Genomic DNA, 17,815 nt, shown 5'->3' on the forward strand with positions numbered 1-17,815 from the left:
GCCGCATAAAGGGTGTTCTTCTGTGGCGTAGTTTTGGTGGGCTTTAAAGGGGGCTCGATATGCTAAATTTATAATTATGTAATTTTTTATAATATGTAGGGGACAAAAACAATGATTATTAATGCTTTCTTCAAGCAATGGAGTTATTCACTTGGATAAACAAAAGAATTCAACGAATTGTCCACTATTTGGTTTTTCTTTTACACCCACCGAATTTGGACTTCAGATTCCATATACATTCATCTCATTTTAAACTGTTATTTTTGAAGATTTATTTAATTGGTGAAATAATAATTGTTGTTATTGTGACAAAAGAAATCAAGCTGAAAATATAATATACAAGCATTATTTTTTCGATCAAATTATCTGACATAATATAATTTCTTTATTTTAATATTTTATTTTGAAAAATTTTGTATTTAACTTTATAAAGTTATTAAAAGGTGTTCCCATTAATATTTGTAACACTTTATTTTGTGAAAATGTTTGATTTTATTAAATTTATAATACTTTAATTTTTTATTTTATTTTATTTTTTTAAATAAAATAAAAGTCAAATAGTTCTTATTTATGACAGAGATAAATTATTATTTGTAAGTATATTATTGCAGAAATAATATTTACTTTTAGTGTAACGAAATCACGATAAAAATCTTTGTGGTTTGAGCATTGCCTTTTACCTCAAAAATTGCTCTCATATTAAAGTTTTTTTTTATAAGAAGTTTATATTAAAAATTTTATATTTAACCATAGTACAGTCGATATTGCGATCATTTTTAACACTTTTTGTAGGGATTTGATTATTTTCATTCAATTATTTATATTTTCTTCGAGAAATTACATAGAATTAAATTGTAGTTTTTCATAGGAAGCCAAAAATATTTAATTTCAATCGATAATCATTAAATGTTGATTTTTGGTTTCCCACATATAATCATAATAGTCCCCAATAGTCCTGATTATGTTTAACTCATTTTAATGGGCTAAATTTTAATAAATTTAATTTTATAAAATTACAATTGTGCTTGCTATTGTGCTGGTTTTTGTCATTTCGGATTTCTTGAGCAACGGTCTCACTGACAGCAAAAAGCGCGCGGCGTGTTTTTGCAAACAAAACATTTTTGGCAAATTCTGGCGTTACCTTCTATTTATTTATATTTTACTGATTAGGAATAACGGGGCTGCCATGGGAATTTTAGGCTTATCCAAGCTCATTGCCGACCTGGCCCCGCAGGCAATTCGCGAAAGTGAAATAAAGAACTTCTTTGGTGAGTGCCCCACATTTTTTTTAATTATAGAACTAATTCCTGGTTTGTATTAAATTTTTGTAAAGGTCGAAAAGTGGCCATTGATGCTAGTATGTGTCTGTACCAGTTCCTCATCGCTGTGCGTGCCGAGGGCGCCCAGTTGGCCAGTGTGAATGGCGACCCCACCTCCCACTTGATGGGCATGTTCTATCGCACCATCCGTTTGCTGGACAACGGAATCAAGCCGGTGTATGTTTTCGATGGAAAACCTCCAGATCTAAAGTCCGGGGAGTTGGCAAAGCGAGCTGAGCGAAGGGAGGAGGCGGAGAAGGCTCTGAAAGCTGCTACGGATGCGGGAGATGATGCCGGCATTGAGAAGTTTAATCGTCGATTGGTGCGCGTAACCAAGGATCACGCCAATGAAGCCAAGGAATTGCTCTCGCTGATGGGTGTGCCCTATGTGGAGGCTCCCTGCGAAGCGGAGGCGCAGTGCGCTGCTTTGGTCAAGGCGGGCAAAGTTTACGCCACTGCCACGGAGGATATGGACGCTCTCACCTTTGGCTCTACAAAACTGCTGCGATATCTTACCTACAGCGAGGCACGCAAAATGCCCGTCAAGGAGTTCAGCTACGACAAGCTGCTGGAAGGTCTGTCTATCAACAGCCGGGAGTTTATCGATCTCTGCATCCTTCTAGGCTGCGATTACTGCGAGAGCATCAAGGGCATTGGACCCAAGCGAGCGATTGAGCTGATCAACAATTACAGGGATATCGAGACCATATTGGACAACTTGGATACCAGCAAATACACAGTGCCCGAGAACTGGAACTATAAGGTAGCGCGCGAGCTCTTCATCGAACCGGAGGTTGCTAATGCCGAGGCCATAGATCTCAAGTGGACGGAACCCGACGAGGAGGGTCTGGTCAAGTTCCTCTGTGGTGACAGGCAGTTTAACGAGGAACGTGTGCGCAGCGGTGCCAAGAAACTGCTCAAATCGAAGCAGGCACAGACCCAGGTGCGACTCGATAGCTTCTTCAAGACCCTGCCCAGCTCTCCGAGTGCCATCAATGCCGCCAAACGGAAGGCCGAGGAGGCCAAGAAGAGTGCCAACAACAAGAAGGCCAAGACCAGCGGTGGTGGCGCTCGTGGCAGAAGACCGAAGTAGGAAGCTAGGTTTGTGGTCTGGAAAAAACATACAATTCTTTTTAATATTAAACTTATCCGTATTTAAAGCCTACGCATACAATAATAAAAACTACATCTTTGAGCTTAATCCTAGTTGGTCTGCTTGTGGGCGCGGTGAGGTTGGGATGTTGGATTATGGATATATTGGATTTTGAATTAAGAGCTTGGATTCCTAAGGGGCTGGGCTGTGTGGGGGACTACAGCAAATACTGCTTGGCCAGGGCTCGCAGAAATCGTGATTTCCGTACCATGGCGCTCTCTCGTTTGATCTCCTCGTTGTTATTAGCGTTCAACTCCAGGGTGCCCATCATGGAGATCTGTTTTATTAAAAAGTAAATAGATAAATACAGGTTTTTAATGGTTTTTAGTTACCACTTACCGCTTCCAGTTTCCGACTATGCTCGCCACGTTTTGCGTGCAGGTTTACTATGAACTCCAGCAGCGTGGTGTCCCAAATACAGCTATAATACGCATCCATGGCGTCCGTAAAATTCGAGGACTTCTCACTGAGATTCTTGAATACAATGCCGTAGTCGATCTCATCGAGAAACTGACACAGAACGGTGGCCTGCATGTGGCAGCCGAGATTGGCGGCACACCGAATCATCTTGCGGATGACATAGTCATCGGCCACATTCCTTTGCAGCGGCATCGTGCAATAATCCGTCCCAGTGACCAAGGCATTCACATAGCAACGCATGGCGGATTCATTGTTGCCAATGGCCAAGTCCAGGTCGCCCTTCATCTTCAGCCAGGATATAGTCTGAGGATAGTAGGCGAGGGCCTCGGAAAGAAGCCATTGCAGGATCTCACAGACGCTCCTCAAACTGTAGCTGATCGGACTGAAAAGAAAAGGGCAGGGATTAGCTAGGAATCATTGCATTTAAAAAGCAACCTTCTCACTTGGTAATGCTGGTGGGCCACAGCTGCATGTACTCGCAACTCAGATCGTGATTGGGGTCGTCCTTGAGGATGTTGTGGATCTTGCCCAGCATGGAAATGGCCAGACCGAAGACGCTTTGGTGACGGATGCGTTGCAGGAAGGCCTGTAGAGAGCTGATCCCACCCATACCCGACGAAGCCCGTTTGGGTACATTAAGGAACATGCTCAGCATGAGTTCCCAGGAATCGCGACACACCTTTTTGGGTCCCTTCATCTTTTCCATCTCGATGAAGGTGGCGGCGAAGGCCAGCGGCATTTCCAGCGGACCCGCCCGCTTGTCCAGGTAAAGTAGAGGTGGGAATTCCGTGAGGTTGAGCAGCATGATCGCGCAGCTTTCGAGGATGTCCGGCCGTGGGATTATTGAATCTCCCGCCTGCAGGGCCCCCAGGCATTGCTTGCACCTACCGCTGAGTGCTTGGAGATCCAGCGGCTTCTGGTGCCACTCTTCCAGGCATTGCGTAATCTGAATATGCAGAATTTCCCAGGTGAGCAGCTTGCACATTAGCTGCACATTGGCCGCCATTTCCTGCCGTTGCGTTTCCGACTTTAGCACACTCAGCATAGACACCGCATCGATATAGTTGCCCCTGATGGCGAGTTCACGTGCTTTTCCCAGCAGCACATAGCTGAAATCCTGCAGGAAGCTAACTGGCATGGCCATAATTAAGGCTTTCAGGGGCTGCGGCACATCCCAGCTGGGATTGATGGCCCACAGAGGTTTAGCAGGTGCCGTGCCGCATAGTTTCACCAGCAAGATCCGCACTGTATTGGCACTGGTGCAGGTGATAAGTTGACGTTCCAAGGCTCCGACATCTATTCGGTTCACTGGAGTAAAGAAAAAGAACGTAAGTCAAGCTTAGTAACATTTTAAACTCATGGATATACTCACTCTTTGAGTGACACATCCAGTCGGAGAGCGACGCCAGCGAATTCGTCGGTACTGGTGGTGCTGCTTGTAGCATCTGCTCGTCCAAATCCTTAAGCTCATCTGCCGTGAAAAGACCAAACCCCCGCACTGTCTGCAACAGTGATCGGGACTGTCCTCCCTGATGCATCAAGCAATCGATAAGAAAGTGCTTTAGCGCCTCCTGCTCTTTGGGACTACAGTGGCCCAGCACTTCCTGAAGGGCTTCCACTAGAGGAGGCAGGCAGTCCAGTTCCCGATACTTTTCAAAATACTCCACGCTGCCAAAGATGCTCCCCCACTCGAAGATATTCCGTACGACATTTAACGCAGCCACCTGCAGCTGCAGCTGGATAGTTTCCTTGAGCAAGCCCGTGGAGAGTGTGCCCTCGATGTCCAGTTCCAGTTGCCTTCGACTCACAAGTGGAATTTCCCTGGCTTTATTATCTAACCGCAGGATGGGCACAATGTCAGCATAATTGTTTAGCAGGGATTGTTGAAATCGTTCCAGGAGAGTCTGAGCCTGGGCGCTGATTCCACAGGCTTGCAGCAAGCCCTCAAGCTCCGCCGGTCGTATGTGACAGAAGTGGAACGTGACCTGTGTGGGTATGGCCTGCAAATTGCTGTTGCAGGCGGCGGCCGCTTCTCGGGCCAAGACATACTGCTTGGTGTACAGGTAGTACTGAGCTAGCTCATAGTGTAGCTGGGCCCGCAGCTCCTGTGGCGTAATTAAATGCATTAGATCATAGTTCTGTCCAGTGCCCAGATCGTCGCACTGCAGCGTTACGAAGCTGTCGTAGTGGAAGACGTAGAAGGGCTTCGCTGAGGTGCACAGCTGCTGCAGATACTCGATGGAGGGCTGTGTGGGTGTCTCGAGGAACTGCTGCAGTTGATCTATAGTTTGGTACCTGAACGGAGGGAAAGTAAACTATTTAGCAGGCGGGATACGGAGCATCGCTCTGGACCTACATATTAGGCGGACGTTGTGTTTTCAGAGCCTGTTCCTTAATGAGCTGTAATCGCAGCAAAAGTCGGTGATATATGGTCAGGGCGAACCTCGCTGCTTTCTCATTGCCAGCCGCAGCTAAGGAGATATTCGATGGATTATAAATACAACTTGGAATAATCCTATATAGCAACCCACTCACATATCTTCATGTCGAATTCACTAGGCAGGGGAATACCCAGAGGACGTCCATAGCTAATTGTGCAGAGATCTCGCAGCAAAGCCAACTGCATAAACACCGGCAGGTTCTTCTCCAACGCGTCCAGATCCCACTTCAGCCAGGTGGCCACCTTAAGCTCCAGAATCTTGAGGGCTAGCTGTTTTCTCGTCAGCTGCAGACCATTCTCTCCCGCCAATTGTGAAATTGGTGGCACAATCAGAGCAGCGGAAGCGGCGGGTGTGGGCGCATTGGCTCCGCCAACCACGCCGGGAATGGGACCGCCGGAACCGGGAACCGTTAAGCTCTGCAAATCGCTGCCCGGCGTCACCACTGATGCCATTGCCGTGTCTGGTGTCATGCTAATAAACTGCATAATCAACTCCATGGCGCTGGGTTCTGGAACGAAGAGGGTTAACCGTCATAATCATCAGAAAACCGAATGATTCCACAAGTGATTCGGCCTTACCGGGATGCGGGCGTTGCAGGTGCTGCGTTATCTTGTGCGGATCGAGCAGAAACTCGAACCACAGCACCGTCTCGGCGGCCAGCGGCACGGGCTTCGGCTTGAGCGGATCATCCATTCTAAGTCCTTCCCGTAATCACCAATCAAAACAAAAATTAAACAAAATCTCGTTCAACAGCGCTGCATGGCGAAATGTATCGATGACGAGACAGCTGGCGCTCAATTTTCCCATTTGCAGTTCTTCGGGCGAACGGTCACACTGCAAGCTTGCGGTCTCCCTTCTTTGCCGACAATACTCAAATTTGCGCTCTATGTGCGTGATTTCCGACTATCGTTAAATGTAGTGCACAGCCGGAAACGGAAATTGCGATCAGTCACAACTATTTTTCTAAGCGTGTAGAAAAACGTAATTGAAATTCGATTTTAAATTAAAAACAACTACTACATAGTATAGGATTTATTTAGTTATTGATTTTTATAACATTTTTATATATTTGGACCTAAAAGCTTTCTGAATTCAAATTAATGATTTTTTGATTAAGTTATGAGTTTTTTTTAAACGTTGATTTGTCATATATAAAAATTCAATAAATATTAAGTAAAGGAATAAGAATATTTTAAATTTTTTTACTATGCGATTCATTCTGATTTGATCCTATAATTCATTTGCAAGCTTCGTCTTTCCGAACTTAGTATCCTTTCTTGTTATTTGATCTGATTGTACAAAAACTGAACTTCTATTTTATGCAGCATTCAATTTAAAATTCTGTCTCGACCTTATTTTACTTGACACATTTTTGGTTTTATCTGCGCCTCATTGGGCGTCATAAAATTCTAATTTATATCGCCTTTTCACATAAATCGATGGACATAATAATAATAAAAAACAACAAACAGAAAACGATCAAAGGGAAGTACCTAATCATTCCGTACTGTCTTAGACATTTGATTTTTGTTGTTGTTCATTAAAAATGTAAAATAGCTTGAAAAACTATTCGGGTAATTTATGCAAATATTTATGTTTGTTGAATTTCGAGTGAGTTGCTCTAAAGTTGGACTGTCTTCGACTCTTTAAGCTCGATTTCGTTGGAGGGCACTGTGAGAAAAATATGAATATTTCACATTTATTATGGATATTAATTCCCTGTTCCTATGGCTACCTTTTTGCCAGTGTAATGAAGCTCTAACTTCTCCCAATTTTATAGTTGTCTCTGTTTTTTTAAAGCCGTCTCTGATGGTGAACTTTATGAGCATTTCTCGGGGCCCCCCGATAATCTGAATCTTAAAAAATATTTAACGTTCAATCAGGTGATTTTATGCAAATTACACGTTTCCAATTTAATACATATGCATGGCATATATATGCTGTGACGGTGACTGTGACTCTGTTTTTATGGCATTTTTCATCTGCTTATGAAGATTTGTCTCAGTGGATGAGACTGGCCGGGGCTGGGCACGTCAAGGCTTCCTCCTCTAGAAAACAAATCCGACGGAATGAAATTTCGAAATAGAAATATATTTTATTTCTGGGGTCACGATGGGCGATAATCTTTTTACTTTGTTGTCTCGCCATTTTTCCTATAATTATGCAATAAATAACGCAGCAAGGAGACTTAATTTTCAAATGCTTCTTCGCATAAGAAAAGCGTACAAATCTTTTTTAGTTGTCTTTCTTTTTCTGAGGGAAGAAAAGCAAGGCGGGTGACAGGGGAAAGGGGTTTCATTTTCGGGGGTGGCCCATAAAAACGTCAAATGCGTAAAAGTATTATTCCGATTTCGTGTTAATATCGTCATAAATTTTAATAATAAATTGACATCGAAAAAGAATAAACCTTTGGGTCTAAAATTAGCTTTCGCCTTGAAGTCTTCGGGGAATATGGCTATAGGTATTCATTCATAGTTTGTTGAAGCAACCCGAAAATTCCAATCGAATGATCGGATGGACTGCGATCTGAACCATTTGCATTATCTATTATAGTTGTCCGAATCAGTGAAATTTCTAATCGCTTTCAGGTTCAAAGTTGACACCAAGGAATGCGCCTGTTTTGACGATTCGACTTGGGACTATTAAAAAATATTAAACGCTAAACGTTAGCTAAGTCATTGCTAAATAACATTGATTAGGCGCCTGATTTCGAAAGCATGTCAGCTGGGGTTATCTTTCAATTTGGAAGTCACTCGAACGAACAGCTTCGGATCAGTGGCGTTTCTCGATGATGATAGGTATGTACATACGTATATATTTTCTGGATTGATCTTCCTTCCCCCAAGGTTTCCCCCAAGTCTGATTAGATTCCCGAAATAGTTATACCATTTAGTTGCTAGGGGAAGTCTCTTTTTTAAATATTTGCATAATATGGCATACTTTGTTCACAAATTAATGTAAATTTCGGTACACCTCTGGCTCTAGAAAACCAGAAAGCTTTCGGCCCAAAAAGTTAGCATAGCAAACAGAAAACCGAAAAGAGGAAAACAAAAGCCGAAAAACAGCTTTGGAACTCTATTGATTGGGTCGTAAATTTGTTTGCTTTTTGGGGGTTTCTGGCTCGTCTTTTGTCGGGCTCATTTGCATTTTATGCAGGTTGATGTTGAGCTCGTGCCATTCACAAACATCGATCGACGGCACATACATATGATATAGTCCCCGAAATATTTATGGCTTTGGCCTAGCTATCATTCAATAATCTTTGCATAACTAAACTGACCCAGTGAAATTCTGTATTGTCTTGAGCCAACGTCTTTGGAGTTTTAGCTTGGGAAGATTCCGATCAGCGAATATTTAGTATGTACCATTAATGAGATCTCTTTCTGCGAGTCCAAAGCGTCACAGAAAAACATATATGCATCACATGAGAAACATTTTTCTTACGCATGAAAGGAAATTAATACACTTTCTAAAAGTGGTTTGAGTTGGATTATTTAACTTATTTAAAATAATTACTTTAAAACACATATATATATATATATTAACTAGATAAGTTCAAAAAATACTCTTTGAGCTTTTTCTTATAAGTCTTACAAATAAAATTAACCATATTTGCAAATTTTCTCATAAATATATTACTCTTCGGTATATAAATATATTTTATTATATTTTGTTTTATTTTCTTTAAAATATAACCATTTTCCAAGAGTATTTCCAATGGCCGTGCATATCCTGAATGATTTTAAACACACATTTTTAGTGAGTTCTAAATTTTATTTAAAAATGTTCTTGCCTGCCTTTTTCTTCTCTATAGATGTTATTAGATCCCATAAATTAACTAAATTCATTGCTATTGCTAAATCTTTTTACGTACGCACCACGAGACCACGAGACAAAAAGAAAAACCACCAAGAAAATACAGAGAAGAAAGTAAAAAAAATGAAATAACGAAACAAAATAAAATTTAAGGAACGGGGGGAAAAAAGTTTTCGAAATGTGTTTTCTTGTCGAAAGAATTCGTGTCTGTCGTCTGCTGGCAGGCGGCATGGAAACAACGACACGAAAATCTTTCAGCAGCAGTTGACACACACGGACGGACATTTGGACGGCTGGGAAAACCGGACGGACAAAGTACGGAACGAACACCTACGCAACTACTCCGGCGGAGATGGGGGATGCTGCCGTTGCTGCTGCTGCTGATGATGATGTTAATGCCAGGACGGAGGGGGCTTTGGTTCGGAGAATGTCGCCTCCTCCAAACTGACTGAAATGAAAATTGTGGCAAGCTTTTTGCGGCCACCGTGTCGCCGTTGATGGCTTCTGAAATGATGTAAAGTCGCATGTTGGGAAATTCTCTTTCCAATTTCAACTAAAAGATAATAATTAGGGAAAAGGGTCAATAGTCGAGGGAGGAAGTACCCTGAAAAGATTAAAAATTCTTAAAGAAAATTAATATCAATCTAATGAAAGATTTTATAGAATTAATATTCTGTTACCACACAGTGATTATATGAAATTTTAGTTCAAACTGAAAACAGCGTTAATTTCTTTGGTATTTTTATAGTAAATCTATACTGAGAGAATATCTATTAAGTACTTTGTATATAAAATCTACACTCTTTGGGTAATTATAATCTTATAATTTTTAAGAAACCAAAAGCTAGATTCCTTCGGTACATCCCTTTCAAAAGTTAGAGCATATTGAAATTATCTTTGTCGCCGCCATGGATTCTTTCGTTTTTGGGGCTTTTTGGAAAACTATTTCAAAATGTGAAGGCATTTTCTTTCTTCTTTTTTTTCGAATTTTGAAAATTACCTTGCTGTCGCCACAATGAAAGTTGTCAAAGATCCTCCTCGGGTATCAATTTAGTGCTTGTTTGAGTATAGCATTTTGACCCTGCTTCGGATATCGGAATCATTTGCCATGTAATGGCTTCAAAAGAGCATTTTTCCACACTCTAGAAGTGTCACTGGGATTTGCCCTAGAAATTTTAAAGAAATTCCAAAGAACTCTGCGCGGAAATGTGGATCAATGGACCAGAAAGAAAACTGTCAGCGGGAGGGCTTTAAGATCTACGAGATCAAAGTTTCCCCTCCAGAGCCAAGCATATACTAATTTGGGAAATATCTGTAAGTTGGCAGCCAAGTGGATTGAAGTCAAAGTGATCGGAAAGATCTTTTGTGCCGAAAAAAAACCACTCACTGAATGAATTTCCATTCATTGAAAGTTGCCACGGCTCGAATACTTTTTGTTGTTGATGACGACGATCATCTTCAGCTTGCCAGTCACTTGATTTGGTTTTTGTGTTTTTTTTCCTTCGGTTTATTTCGGTTTTACCGTTCCCGGCAGCATTAATAGCCCGAAAAATACACCTTGCCATTGCCAAACAAAATCGAATTCGGGGAGAAAAGAGCAGACTCCGGCCGATCGTGTCTCTTGATGGCCCAGCAATGACACACATTTGTCAAAACGGGTTCACTTCAAAAGACCCCGCGAGAAAGGGAGAGAAAGAGCCAAGAGTTGCTGAAGGTGCAAGACATGACAATAAGGCAACTGGTACAGCAGCATCAACAAGTGAAAGATAAATGTGCGGGCCATCAATTGTCAAATGCCAAACGGAAGGAGATCGTTTCAAGAAAAAAATATATAGGAAAAAGGAAAAATACACGGAAAATATTTGGAAAAAAAATGATTGTCAAATTAAATGGGTTCCTTGAAACTTATATTTTATTAAAAACTTTTCTAAATATATGTTAAATTTTTAATAAACACACAGCTAAAGGTAGCCATAATTTATTTTTAGCATCTATTCAAGCCTTAAGTTAGATGTGGTTTCAATCTGTATACTGCTTGAATTAGTTGGGAATTATAGTGTTTATCGTGAGCTGTGAACTTCAGGATATTTTTAAGATATACTTAGAGGTGGCTTTAAAAGAATTAATGAAAACCCAATAAGTAAAAGATAATTACTTAACCTAGTTAGTTTCCCATCTTGTTTTAAATATAATTTAATATATATTTGAAAAATTCAATTAAATTCTATTACCTTTCTTTCTGTGTAGGAAAAGTCTTACCAACCTGATGGATTTCCCGCTGATGGTGTGGAAATTGTTGCACAATTGTTGCTCTCGCCATTCATCATCCATCCAAATCCATCGCCTTTCCCCTTATTTTCAGCTTCTTGGCCTTGTCAAGTCACGAGTTTAGTTTTTTCGTTTTTTTGTTGGTGAGCCTTCAAGTATTTCGATTGTTCTGCTGGTTTTTTGTTTGTCGAGTAAATATTACCAACTACCAGGCAGCGATCCCGAAAAACACCTGGAGTGCCGCCGAATAAATGAAGGAGCCAACTCATTTGTTTAATCGTTATTGAAACAGTTGTTCCCGGGGTCTGTTCTGTTCCATTGAGTTAACCTGCTCGATCTGACTCCCCTTTCTTAAATTATATTATATATGATATGTATTGCCAACCTCTGTTGTGTCTGGTTTACTTCTGTTTACCAAGTGTGTTTCCTCGACGCTCTACTGCAAATAGAGCTTAAACAATTTCCTAATAATTTGGTAATGTTTCATTAAACTTGTTCAGACTTCCTTTATACAATTTAAGCTCATTTTAATTAACTCTTTTAAGAATAAAGCTTATTTGAACTTGAGTAAGAAAGCCAAACGCTTGGCAATAAATATAAATCGAGGTGAGGTAAACTTTCCCGGGCCATAAAGTGAGTTGTCCGTTAAGAATTCAAATAAAACTTGGCCTGCGCAAGAGGCAGGTACAAAAACAGGTAGTTAAAGCAGCCACAGCTCCTCTTGCTCCTCTTTCCCGGGAGACCTCTGTCGTCAGTCCCTCCATTTGCACCGCACAACAACTTTATGTATGGATTTGTGTGTGAGAGAGAATGAGCCGCACTTATTAGTCTGTTAGTCTGTCTGCACTTAAATAAATCCTTCAGCAGAGGCTCGTCAGAAACTGTTTACCATGAAGAGCGTAAGTGGATTTGACAACTGTCAACTGGTCCCTCGGATCTCTCTAGCTGGGAGACTCTGGGACTCTGCCTCCTGCATGCTAATGACGCCTCTGGGTGCAGGGATAATGTCGCAAAGGGGGGAGGGGAGGACCTGCACTTGCCACTTGACATTCCTGTCCCTGGTTGCGGCTTCCCTCACCACCATCATAATTTGTATATTCCTCATTAAAATCCAATAATGTATGGTTGCTGGGAAACAGGATTTTGATGGCGAGGAAACAACCTGTTCTCTCTCTAGGATAGAAAATGTTGCTCTTATTTCTTGTGTGAATATAGAAATATAAGTTGATACATAGGTAAACGGTTGTTAAATGTAGAGAATCAGTAAGTAGCTTTCAAAAGTAAGTAACTCTGATCAGTAAGTATCTATAACCATTAAGTAATTATGATCAGTAAGTATCTATAACCATTAAGTTACTATGATCAGTAAGTAACAATGAACATTAAGTAAATATGGTCAGTGAGTTTATTATAATCAGTAAATTACTATGATCAGTAATTAACAATGAGCACTAATTTACTATGAGCAGTAAGTAACTCTGAAAAGTAGATTTCTATGACCAGTAAGTATCTATAACCAGTAAATATGTATGATCAATTACTAACTTTGAACACTAATAAACAATGACTTGCAACTTTTGTAACACAACACATTTCTGAGACTTGGCCGGCAGAAGTCACTTCGTTCCGGGGATGTTAGAACCAGTTGGGAATCATATGCTCAGATGTGCGAGATTAGTTTTGAAACCAATTTAAGTTTATTTGAAAGAAACTATGGAGTTATTCTTCTATATAATTTTACTAGTATATAAGTCGGAGCATGGCGAATCGGTGGACTATATATATACATATATTTAGCTGCCATAGGAAGAATCGAAAAATTAAAATATAAAATTATTATAACTTTTTTTGTATTTATATATTTTTTTTAAATTGTATTTCCTTTAAATATTTCTTTGATTTACATTACTGTTTCTGCATATATTTGAATTCATTTTAAATAGTCTTAAATGCCCTTTACATTCTCTCTAAAAAAAACAACTTTATAAAAAGTATTATCATATATTCTTTATACTTTACAAACAAAATTTAGACATTAGTATAGAAGAAAAACTCCCTTGGCCCAATAAACTTGAAACTTTAAAAAGTATCTTTTATGATTTTTAACGTAGCAACCAAGTTATTACCACTATTTTTTTTTTGTATCTATTAACTATTAACCCCATTCGACCTGCAATTTGGCCGGTCTTGATCAACTTTGACCCGACTCAAAACACTTTATAGTTCACAGAATTGGTCACACACAAACACACTAACACCTTGGCCGATCAACAGGTGGCTAGAGTTTTTTTTTTGGGAAATTTATGAAACTTTTTAATTAGGCCCCGTCTAGAGGGCGACTAATGAATTGACTCGAAGCGCACTGGCCATAAATTTTAATTATGCCCCAAGCCAAAGCCAAAGACTCGAGATAGAAAATATCTTAGAGCAGATGGGGAAAAGGGGGAAGAGAGTGTCGAACTGTGGGATCTCAACGACTTGGGTTAGAAGGACCGACCAATCGTTGGAATTAAATATTCAAAGCGACTCGTAAATAAGTTAAGGCCACGGTCCCCGGGCGGAGATCAACGATGATACCGAGGCATTGACTGCCTTGTGCGATGCGGACCAATGACCTTCTTTCCATTCCTCGATCCAATCAAGCGTGTCCTGTCCCATGTTCACTCATTTTCCTTCCAGAGCCTCCAGAGTCTAGAGAGGCCCTAATCTGCCGCACAGACACTTGTCCTAGCCAAAGTGTTGAAGGTGTCAAATTACTGCGACTTGGTCCCAGTTTATCTGTGTTGTGTGCCTGAGCTCTGGGATTGGATTTTGAGTTGGCGACACTCAAAACTCTCCCCGAAGCGGCGTGAGAATCACTTTGGAACTCCAAAAGATGCCTAGGATGGGTTACCTTCAAGGAAATAATCAAATATATTAAATTAAATTGAATTAATAAATAATAGATACCTTCGATTCACTTTAGTGTTAGGTTTTTTTAAATTATTTTCCTCATTTCTCTCTTAATCAACCTGTTTTAAACCCTTTCACTTTATTGCCTTTATTGCTTAACGTAAATCAAACAATTTGTCCTAAATAAGTCACGTCTGCATATTTGAGTTTGGGTTTTCTTCCAGCATCTTCGGGACTTGGTCCATTGTTTAAGCCCTTTTCGTTGATCATTTGCCATCTTTTATTTATGAACTCCGAACCAGGGGGCTCCTTGCGGATCCTTTTCGGGACTTGTGGCGCGTTCCTCTTGTGGTTTTATTGCCCCCTTTATTTTTGTTGTTTTAGTTGTTTTGTCTGTTTCTTGGTTTGGTTTTTGTTTTGTTTTGTTTGTTTCCAGGGCTTTATCGAGCGTGTTGCATCTTTGACGCTTGTAGCTTTTAACCAATTGCCTGGCACTTGGCGGCGGACATTTTAACAGGCCATAAATCTGATCGAGAGGTCTGAGACTAGCGGAGCTGTCAGAGCCAGCTGGGCACTTAGCCACTTGATGACTCAAGTCGATCTCACGACGAAGCCAAAGTTGATCTATCTATCCATCGATATCCAGGCATTGATCTGTGTAAGAATCAAATCAAATGGTTATGATTATCTTATAAATTAGAGTTTATTAGGGTGCCTTTTAAAGAATTTTAGTTCTTAGTTATTGGTTACTGACTTTATTTTAAGCTCAAATTGGAAAGGTAAGTCATATTAGATTTTAATCCAGTTATTTAAATAATTACAAGTGCAATTTTTCTCTAATTAAATGACTACAAAAAGCTTTGGCATTATTCAGATTATATTTTTAAATTGCATAAATAATTCAATGCATTTTTATTAATTTATTCCCTCTCTCAGACTGAGCTAATCCTAAGCTTATTATTATAAGAATGATAAATACTAATCAAATTCAACACAAATTAAATGGAGATTAGAGAAATATTTTCGTATTCATACATAAATTTATATCCAATGATCTGTAACATTTTATTAAATTCTTCTATTTAATTTTAATTTATATTATATTAGCTTTCATATTATAAATTACTACAAAATGATAGTTCTTTAATTCCAATTTCTTTGGATTCTCCTTGGCTCTCTTTTATTGAGGGGGATTTTTTATTTTTCCTACTCCACATGGTTATACAAATCATCCCACCCTAATGCAGATTCATATATATTCATTATGCTGTCAGATTCTGCGGCGCTTCGGTTGGGATTCACTGGACTTTTCGGTTTGGGATTTTTCATACTCATTTTGCGCGTGCGCAGCTACGACTGTGCGGGGCGGCGTTCATAAATTTTTCACACCCCATGATTATCGTGCAGATTGGCCATCGTCTGCCGGCCACTTGGGAGAGCCGGGCAATTTAATAAATACTTAAACAATTTCCAGAGCCAGAGTCAGAGCCAACTCTTGGGCAGTCGCAAGATTGTTGCGTGAACTGGAGTTCAAGTGAACTTCGGTGATTCGGACTGAACCTGTTGTTCTCCCAAGTCCCGGGAATATTAATGCTTATGAATAAATTCCTGGCTCCAACTCCGATAAGCCAAACGGAATTGCTAGTCCCCTCTTCCTCGCATCGTTTGGGTTTCAATTTCTGTTTGGTTTTCAGTTTGGGGTTTGGGGTTTTGGGGTTTAGGTTTCTTCATTTGCTTTATCGGAGTCGCGCTTGGCAGCCCCTGCAGGCATTTATCAGCAGGAGCAGCAGCAGTTCCCCACTTTTGATATTTAAATGGATTTTGGTTTGGCTGCGGTCTCTGTGTGTGTGTGTGGGTCCCAATTGATTTCCAATTTTGGCGGAACTCCTTATCAGTTTTTAGTTGAGTTTTTTACATTTTTAGTTTCTCTGGTGGGGGTCAAGTGAAATCATAAAATAGTCGGTTTCGAAATATCAAAGTAGAGTTGATAATTTAGTAATGGGGTCCATGGTAATAAGGGAATTAATAGATAAGCTTATCTTAGACTTATGACTGAGACCTCCAATAGCATCTAAATACATGATAAAAATGTCTTGGTTAAGACTTACCAAAGTTATCTTAATGACTTCAATTCCTAGTTATCCAGATGTATCCCATTCGTCAGGTGATATTTTTGGGAGCAATCACTATCACTACCACTAATCACTGTTGATGCAAACACTAGGCAGCCCACGAACAGAATGAGGTCAGAGCGAGTGCAGTGGCTTTATTTATAGTCTGCGAGGAGAGAGAATAGAGAAAGTGAGCGAGAGAGCGCGGGAGAGAAATAGATATCTCTTGAGAAAGGGATATCTCTAGAGCTACACAGGGAGGGATAGAGTTACTGAAGAAGACAGAGATTTAGAAAGAGAGAGAGCGGGAGAGAGAGTGAGAGAAAGAGAGAGTAAATGAAATAGAGACTTAGAGACAGTGGCAAAAAAACAGAAATAGAGTAAAAGAGAGACAGGAAGATAGAAATATGGCAGCTATATGATATATTTGTTCGATCCGACCTGTCCGACTTATACATAAAACCCCATTATAAACCTTTTATTTATACCTGATCCTATCATAAACTTTGGTTTCTATCATTTATAGTATACCTCAAAAGTAGTTGAAAATATCTATAAAAATGTATATTTTATTAGCATGTCATTAGAATTGTATATATTATAGGGAATTTTAAGAAATAAATTAATTTCCAGGTAAACTTAAATTGAATTTATGGCCCATAAATTCTATTAATCAATAAAAGCCATATGAGTCACAAACATTTACATATTTTTTAGATACAAAAAAAAACCCTGAAGAATATTCCTAAATGTGTCCTAATTAAATATGGCTATGGCTCCACTTCCAACAAAACTCTTAATTAAAACTTTGTATGATCCTAGTCATAGACTGACATGAACTCAAGAGCTGCCCCGGCAGGCAGCTGTCGTCCGGCGTCATAAGAAGACAGCCAAAGAACCCGAACTCAAACCCGATCCCGAATCCCCTCCTGCAATTCATTATCTCCGTCTGTCGCTGGGAGTTGGGGAGCCATTGAAACCCTTTATTTGTTCGCTGCTTTTAAGCAAATTACAGCCTTTGCCAACTTTTACCTGGCCATCCAGCAGCAGCAGGTTGCTCGTTCATTCATTTGGCCGGCTACCTGCAACTCGCAACTTGCAACTTGCAACTCGCAACTGCAATGCCACGGCCAGGGCCATGGGCGATGGCACTGGCACAGGTAAGGTCTGCATGCAACGCGATGGAAGCGATTGTCCAGCATTTGCATAAGTCAATGCTATTCCTGGAGCGGATCTGGGTTTCTCGCTTTCCACCATTGGTTAGGGGGACACACGCATTCCCATGATGGCTCTTCTAGGATATTGATACTAAATCTAAGATTTTATGATCATAGTTTAACAACAAAGTCTACACAGATGGGTTTATATATTTGCTATACAAATTGATTAAATTAT

The 17,815-nt window shown here is 40.1% G+C and overlaps 2 protein-coding genes and 1 long non-coding RNA gene across 3 annotated transcripts; 1 reads left to right on the forward strand and 2 right to left on the reverse strand.

Moving 5' to 3' along the window:
* The first annotated feature begins 757 nt into the window (after window positions 1-757).
* Window positions 758-2,520, forward strand: Fen1 (Flap structure-specific endonuclease 1). The gene is made up of 2 exons (XM_020946062.2): window positions 758-1,268; window positions 1,334-2,520. The coding sequence occupies exons 1-2, from the start codon at window positions 1,187-1,189 to the stop codon at window positions 2,410-2,412; spliced, it is 1,161 nt and encodes a 386-aa protein (XP_020801721.2). The 5' UTR covers window positions 758-1,186; the 3' UTR covers window positions 2,413-2,520.
* Window positions 2,422-11,528, reverse strand: IntS8 (integrator complex subunit 8). Its single transcript, XM_086828900.1, has 8 exons — window positions 11,413-11,528; window positions 5,912-6,296; window positions 5,428-5,841; window positions 5,249-5,363; window positions 4,265-5,187; window positions 3,336-4,200; window positions 2,812-3,274; window positions 2,422-2,749 (listed from the first exon to the last, which is right to left on the reverse strand). The coding sequence occupies exons 2-8, from the start codon at window positions 6,024-6,026 to the stop codon at window positions 2,630-2,632; spliced, it is 3,015 nt and encodes a 1,004-aa protein (XP_086685026.1). The 5' UTR covers window positions 6,027-6,296; window positions 11,413-11,528; the 3' UTR covers window positions 2,422-2,629.
* Window positions 11,529-13,246: 1,718 nt separating this feature from the next.
* LOC147644412 (uncharacterized) lies at window positions 13,247-14,963 on the reverse strand. Its single transcript, XR_015270707.1, has 2 exons — window positions 14,367-14,963; window positions 13,247-14,310 (listed from the first exon to the last, which is right to left on the reverse strand). It is a non-coding gene; the product is annotated as an uncharacterized LOC147644412 (long non-coding RNA).
* Window positions 14,964-17,815: the final 2,852 nt, after the last annotated feature.

This window comes from Drosophila serrata, unplaced genomic scaffold (assembly GCF_035046125.1).
Source record: "Drosophila serrata isolate PLE 108 unplaced genomic scaffold, ASM3504612v1 contig_184, whole genome shotgun sequence".
Taxonomy (NCBI): Eukaryota; Metazoa; Arthropoda; class Insecta; order Diptera; family Drosophilidae; genus Drosophila; species Drosophila serrata.

Coding starts and splice junctions, on each gene's coding strand:
- Fen1 (XM_020946062.2), top strand. CDS start 1,187: ATGGGAATTTTAGGCTTATCCAAGCTCATTGCCGACCTGGCCCCGCAG. Junction 1,269..1,333: donor TGAAATAAAGAACTTCTTTG/GTGAGTGCCCCA, acceptor ATTTTTGTAAAG/GTCGAAAAGTGGCCATTGAT.
- IntS8 (XM_086828900.1), bottom strand. CDS start 6,026: ATGGATGATCCGCTCAAGCCGAAGCCCGTGCCGCTGGCCGCCGAGACG. Junction 5,364..5,427: donor TGAATTCGACATGAAGATAT/GTGAGTGGGTTG, acceptor ATATCTCCTTAG/CTGCGGCTGGCAATGAGAAA. Junction 3,275..3,335: donor TGGCCCACCAGCATTACCAA/GTGAGAAGGTTG, acceptor TTTTCTTTTCAG/TCCGATCAGCTACAGTTTGA.